Source organism: Zonotrichia albicollis, chromosome 8 (assembly GCF_047830755.1).
Source record: "Zonotrichia albicollis isolate bZonAlb1 chromosome 8, bZonAlb1.hap1, whole genome shotgun sequence".
Classification (NCBI taxonomy): Eukaryota; Metazoa; Chordata; class Aves; order Passeriformes; family Passerellidae; genus Zonotrichia; species Zonotrichia albicollis.
The window spans coordinates 24,277,589-24,284,461 of record NC_133826.1 but is presented as its reverse complement, the minus strand read 5'-3'; the positions used below and the strand labels follow the sequence as shown (position 1 = coordinate 24,284,461).

At 47.7% G+C, this 6,873-nt stretch overlaps 1 protein-coding gene across 1 annotated transcript in view; it reads left to right on the top strand.

Annotated features, from left to right (window-relative positions):
• The first annotated feature begins 4,058 nt into the window (after positions 1–4,058).
• NIBAN1 (niban apoptosis regulator 1) overlaps positions 4,059–6,873 on the top strand; it is a 53,921-nt gene continuing 51,106 nt past the window's right edge. Inside the window, exon 1 of the mRNA XM_005487040.4 lies at positions 4,059–4,215. Within this exon, the coding sequence (XP_005487097.2) occupies positions 4,161–4,215 (55 nt within the window). The 5' untranslated portion in view covers positions 4,059–4,160. The remainder of the gene's footprint in view (positions 4,216–6,873) is intronic.

Sequence of the window (6,873 nt, the reverse complement as noted above, 5' to 3'; positions counted from 1 at the left end):
ATATTCCTTTGCCTTGCCTTCCCTCCTTCATGAGTGGTTCAGCCTGTCATCCATACTTTTCAGTTACAAAAGTAAAGGGTTTTATCTGATTCCTTCATTTGAATAATGACCATAAACATAATTTTTACTTCTTTCCTGGAACATTCAGTTCATAAATGAAGCAGCACATCACACACTGTCTCCAGACCATGCTGTTCCATTTTATCTTGGTGTAAGAACAATACTTTCTCTAGCAAGAACAGCAATTCACTGGCACAGCTTCCTCAGGGTCTCTGTTGCTGAAGTTCTCAAGGTGCAATGGCAAGGGGTGTTAGATAATTTCCTTAGGAGAGGTTTGAGAAACTTTTGAGGTCCCTTTCAAACCTGGGCTGCTCCATGATTCTGGGATTAGGAACTTGTCAAAATCCACTCTCCTGTGTGTGGGTTTTCAGTGCTGGTTGGTCTCTCAGAATTAGGGCAGCAGCTAAAGTACAACCAACTCTTAACTTTTTTTTTTTTAAGGCTATTTTATCAAAATGTTATTTTTGCTTTTCCAGGCAGAACAGCTGTGATTCTCTTAGAGTATCTTCTGTAGCTAGATTTTAAGACCTCCTTCTAACCTTTTGAAAATAACTCATAAGAATAACATTTTTGTTTTACTTACAGGAAAAGGATTCAGAATATGCTTCAGCCAACAGTCTGTCCTGAGAAAAGGGCTGGTTTTATTTTGTCACACATCCCTCATACTGTCTGCAACCTGATTTTGACTTTCAGACAATAATGATTAAGAGTTTCCTCTAGCAATAGATGATTATTATTTATTCATTACAGTTTCATTACCTTTGCAGCTGGCTGTGTCAACAGCACATTGTTATCCTGCCTACAAAGCCAGGGGCCTTAAAATGGCTCCATTCCTTGGAGAAATCCTAGAAGGTTCTTTTGGATAATGAATCATCTCTCCCAATGGATTTCACACACCTTTCACTTTAGTGCCTCTGTTTGGTAACAAACCATGTCTCTGAGGCAACCAGGTGTGAGGGGGAGCACACACAGGGTGAGCCTGCCCTCTCTCTGGAGCAAAGGGCACAGCCAAGTGCTCTTGTGCAGCTTGGCAAACGAGCTGGTTCCTTGGCAGGGCCCCTTTCCATCACTCAAGGAGGAGCAGCCAGCAAGGTGGCCAAGATGTTATCAGTGCCTCTGAGGACACCTCTGCAGGCTGTCAGCCCTGTGGTTGTGTTAAGGACTGTGTGTTTCACTGACAGCCCCTGGGAGTTCATTCCATGGTGAGCCCGTGGAGCTGGGAATGGATCTTGTCATGTCTGGGGCACATCAGGGTTCCATTACAGGGAGATCAAATAGATGAGATTGTGGAGACAGCCTCCTTCTCCCTCCCTCTCTCCCTTCCTTCTTTCTCTTTCTCCCTCTCTCCCTTCCTTCCTTGCCTCACTCCCACCCTCCCCAAGCAGATTTTGGCAGTGATAGTGCACTGCACTTTTTGGGTACCAGAGCTCCCCGTACTCCCACTGGCTGCCTCATGGGTCCAGAGCATGAGGAAGACTGTGGTGATGTAAGAAACCATGTCACTCCCTCCATGTCACTGTGCCGCAAGTGAACTCACAGAGGCAGCAGAGGCAGATCTTCATCCCTGTGTTTGGAAAGAAGTGTTTCTCCTGATCTCCTTCACTCAGGAATTCACTTTCATTTTGCCCTTTAGGATATAACACAGCCTTTAGGATACAGTACAAAACAGGTGTTTAGAGAAGGATTTTTGGGGTGTGTAAAGTTAAACACAACCCTTAAAGATCAATATTTCATAGGAGGAAAAAGTGGGAAAATACTTGTTTTGATTGTATTACTTTATCATGGCTAGCTGCAGTGCAGGTGTGTCACATCAGCTTAAAATTTAATGTGGCAAATTTCTTCTCTTGAGGATGGTTTTTGTTTTAAGCAGTACATAAATAGGCTCATTTATCTTTGTTCTTGATTTGGCTCATGTTTCTCATGGTGTCTTTTTAAGAAGATAAAGACACAAGCTTTACCAGTAAAACACAGCATTTACCTATCTTAAAAAGGAAATCACAGTCTTTAATTAACAAGCATTTATGAAATGCCTGGGGATCTTGGGGATCAGGTAGTAGCAAAGTATAGAATGTTATAACTAGATAAACTCCTCAGTTCTCATTTTGCTTTTAGCCTAGCTGTAATTAGCCAGGGAGGTTTCCCACTCAGTGCACGTTCTGTCGTCTGTTGTGGGATGTGAAGCTTCTGGGATTTGGCATAATTTCATCTGCTAAATGATGGGACAGAACTGCAATCCACTTCATGGCTCATGAATTCTGCAAGATTTATCTCTCCAGACTCCTGGAGCTGACGTGCCCATTTCATGTGATGAAAAGCTCCTCAGCTATATTTGATAAACTATACACTGCACTGAGCAGAGCCTGAATTCTCCTCTCAATTTATGCCTTCAAAAGCATTAACTGAGCAACCAGTATTTCCTCACTGGCGTCTGCTCACACAGCTCACAGAGATCCAGTGAGAAAACCACAGCAGCCACCTTGCTGAGAGCTCTCAAATATATTTAAAACAGAGCCTGGTTCACATTTGACCTCTGGAAGTGCTGCTGATTTAATGTTTTAGCTCAGCTGAGGTTTCAATATACTTGTGACTGGCTCAGTGATGCTCTGGATGAGCCTGCTCTCCTCAGGGTAGTGAAGCAATTGCTCCATCACACTTAGATACAACCAGAGAACATGAATTTTGGAAGGAAAGAGATTGTTTAGCACAATACTGAACTTGATGTCACATATCATCTGCAATATTTCAAATCTGATCAAGTTCAATGTTGGTTTAAAAACCCCAAAATGGTTGGTTTCTTCAACCCCAACCTGTTTCACCATTCTGTGATCAGCTGAGTGGCATAGGATAAACCTCCCCACCCCACAGCTCACGTCAGCAAAGCAGAAATATGTGAAAGCAATTTCACAGTGAGTGGCAGATGTGTACAAGCTGAATGAGAAGTATTTGATGGTAAAATGAGTAACTTCCAGTCACTGTGAGCCTCCAGCATGTCAGCAAAATCCACATTCATTGCAACTCATCAGCTCCATACAAAACATATGAGGCCCAATAAGGGATGGCACCTTGCTCATGGCCAGTCAGCTGGATTAATGTTATAAAAACACCAAAAAAAGAAGGAAGTACTTTAGAAAGTCACATCTGGGTATGATGTGAAATTATTGTTCAGGGGCAGGAGAATTCAGATATCTGTTCCATTCTGCCTTACATTGCTGTGCTGAGGATCTGCAGACTGGTGTGCTTGCCTGATTTAGGAAGTTGTTTAAATGCCTGGACAATATTTACTGAAGTGATGTGTATTTTAGTGCCTGCTTGTGTAGGTTTATTGTTCATCTTGGAATGAAACATACAATAGCAATTTGCAATATTCCTGGGAAGAGTGGGACAATATGGCCCTGAAGACTGGGCCATAAATCACAGAATCACAGAAAGATGGAATGAGATGGGTTGGAAGGGACCTTAAAATCATCTCATTCCACCCCGTCCCATGGGCAGGGACACCTTCTACTATCCCAGGTTGCTCCAAGCCCTGTCCATCCTGGCCTTGGACACTGCCAGGGATCCAGGGGTAGCCACAGCTGCTCTGGGCATCTGTGCTACCAACTTTATCACAGAATCATCAAGGCTGGAAGAGTCCTATAAACCCATAGAGTTCAAACATCACCTCAGCACTGTCACTGTCACCCCTAAACCACCGCACACATCACCCAGCGCCAGACCCCGCTGCCTCCTGGACACCTCCAGGAGAGGCATTTTGGTCCTGGTTTAACCGAGCTTTTACTGCGGCACGGTCTTTAACGCGGCCTCTGGAGAAACTCCGGGGTGAAACTGCAGCCGTGTATCGGTGGGGATGTGGATTTTGCGGTGACAGCAGGGCAGAGCGAAGTGGGGGCACAACGAGCGGCAGGGGACGAGCGTGCCTGAGCCCAGAGCCACCGCGGGTCCCTGTTGGTCCCCATTCGTTCCATGCCGAGCCGGGCGGGGCGGGGCAGGGCCGGGCCGGGGGCGGCGCCTGCGGAGGAAGCGGCGGGAGCGGTCCGGGCTCGGGGGGAGCGGTCCGGGTTCGGCGGGACCGTGGTGCCGCCGCAGCTCCGCACCCAGCCATGGGCGCCTCTGCCTCCGCGCCGCTGGACGACAGCAAGTGCGCCTACATCCGAGGTACGGGCTGGGGCAGCAGGCCGGGTATCCCGGCTGGGGGACCGCCGGGAGCGCTCCGGGTACCCTGGGGTTTGGGAAAGCCGCCGGGAGCGCTCGGGGTACCCCGGGATCGGGAAAGCCGCCGGGAGCGCCCCGGGTGTCCCCGGACACGGGAAAACCGCCGGGAGCGCTCGGCAGCCGGCGGGACAGCGCGGGTTGAGCCGATTCTCAGCGTCCCGTGGAGTTTGGAGCAGTTTCTCAAGGGCGATGCTTTAGGAGTTTCCACTGCGGGAGTTAGTTGTAAGTAGAGGGTGAAAATTGAGAGAGTGTGGAGCGCTGCCGCTGAGCCTGCCCGTGTGACGGAGCCCAGCTCTCCAGACCCGGCTGATTCCGGGCTTTGCTGGGGTGAGACCAACCAGCACCATATGGGCTGATGCTCTGCCAAGCCCGTTGGAGGCAGTGGCAACGCTGCTAGGTGGGTACCGAGGTAAAAAAGGTGAGTACCTTACACAGTCTGACTGTGTAAGGGCAGTTCTTTATCCATTAAAATGTTAGAAGAGAGAGCAAACAAAAAAATAGGCTTTAAGTTATGTATATTGCTGTTAAACTATGAAGGAAAAGTGTAATTCTGGGGTTTGGGGTGTTTTTTTGTTACTTGAGTGGTTTGGTATGAACCGAGCTGACTCTTACCTGTGCTGCTTATCACTCAGCCAGTAGGTAGAGTATTTGCAAAGCAAATTTTAAGGCTGAAGATTTACAAGTGGGATAAAAGTTTGCATGAGAAAAGAAAGCCCAGTTCTAGCACTTGATGTGTGATGCATGCAGAGCCTGCGAGAGCCCTCTCTTGGAGATGAACCTCTGTGCTGAGGATTTGGGCTGGAGGGGGATGCCTGTGTGATGCCCACAGCCCAGCTTGTCCTTGGTTTCTTTGCTTTGGGACGTTTGTGTGGTGCAGAGAGAGTGCAAACATTGAGCTGCTGCTCTCTTAGGACTCCTTTGAAATCACAGTGGATCTTTCAAGAGATTCCCATATTGGGAAGGATATTCAGTTAGTAAATGGCTTTTACCCAAAAAGCAGTCAGCAGAGCTACTGGCCTCACACGCTGAGATTTTTCAAACGAGTACTCCTATCAGTGCTGTCAGTTTTTCCTGCCCCATTGAGGGTGGTTTCAAGTCCCATCAGAGCCATGAGGGTGCAGTCCCTGTGGATTTCTATTTTCCTTTAGATTCATCCCCACACTGCAGCCAAAACTGCATTTTCACAGTTCAGCATTCAATTTGCCTGCTGCTCACAGGGTGGGTACCTTGGTCATGCTGAGAGCTCTGCAGCACTCCAGACACAGTTCTTGTTTGCCCATCACAGCTTTGCACAGGCAAGAGCCAGAGGGAGGTCACTGTGGAAGAAGGAATTAAATCTGTGCTCATCCCCTGGCTCACATCTGCTCTTGGTGCTGTGAGGATCCCCCACTCAAAGCTCGTGGCTGGAAATATAATTAATGAGGCACTTTATACAGAGGCTGCCTGTGAATCAGCACTTCCATGGAGGAAAAAGAATTGTGAAGAGCATCTTAAATGGGAACAGAGTGACATTGAGCCAGCTCACCAAACCTACTGCTGATAATTAGGCTGGAGTCTGTGAGAGTCAGGCTTTGCTGTCTGTCCTACACACCTGGCTGTGATTTATTTGCAGAGGAGCTCTGTGGTGAAGGAGAACCATGTGCAAGCACTGAGTCTGTAGCTTCAATAAGCAGTATGTTTTTCAGCTGGCTTCATGAAGTTTGGGTGGGTTTTTCTAGTGGGATGGCAGCTTTTGGAGTTCTTTTCCTCCACAGGTGATGCAGGAGTGACCTCAGTAAAAAGGAAAGGGAGAGACTTGGTTGTTGTCAGCAGAGTTTTGAGTCCATAGGTGCTGGAATGGGACAGCACTGGTGAGGGAGGGAGATGGGGAGACAGCAAACCAAAAGAGCCAGCAACACTCCCCAAACATTGTGCATTTTGGGATGCTCCCTCATGCTGGCCCAAATAGCAGTAGCCTCAAGACAGGAAATCCTGAGTATTACTTCAAGTGAGAGCTTGGTGTAGTTCATAGTTGTTTTCATGATGGTGTAATTTAATTTCTTGTTGCCGTAATGATAATTTAATTTGTCTGGAATTAAATGGATTGTAAAGCCTTGTAGTTTACTCAGGCATCATTTAAGCTAAAGCACAATGTAATGAATGGAAATGAGGGGCTGAGCATTAAAGGCAAGGGATGTCCTGTGCAGGGCAAGAGTTGGACTTGATGATTCTTGTGGGTCTGTTCCACAGTTCCATGTTACAGCTCCTGCATCAACACAGCTACAGTCCTACAGGTTTTCTGACTTCTGACAGTCTGCTCACGTTGATGTGGGATGAGAGGAGAACCAAATGAGGACAGGAATTACGTGAGATGTAAAACTCAGTTGGGAATATGCAAACCCAGTCAGCCAGGTGCCTGTGTAACCCCTCAGGAGCCCGCCCTCAGCCCAGGCACCCCCAGGTAGAGCCTGGGAGCTGCTTTGCTCCCTGTGCTTTCCCTGGTGAATGGGGTGAGCCTTGTCAGACCAGCTGGAGAAACCAATCCCAGAGAAAACCAGGAAGGCATCCCACGCAGAGTCTCAGTTACTGAATGCAAAGCCTGGGATTTCCACCTAAAACTGC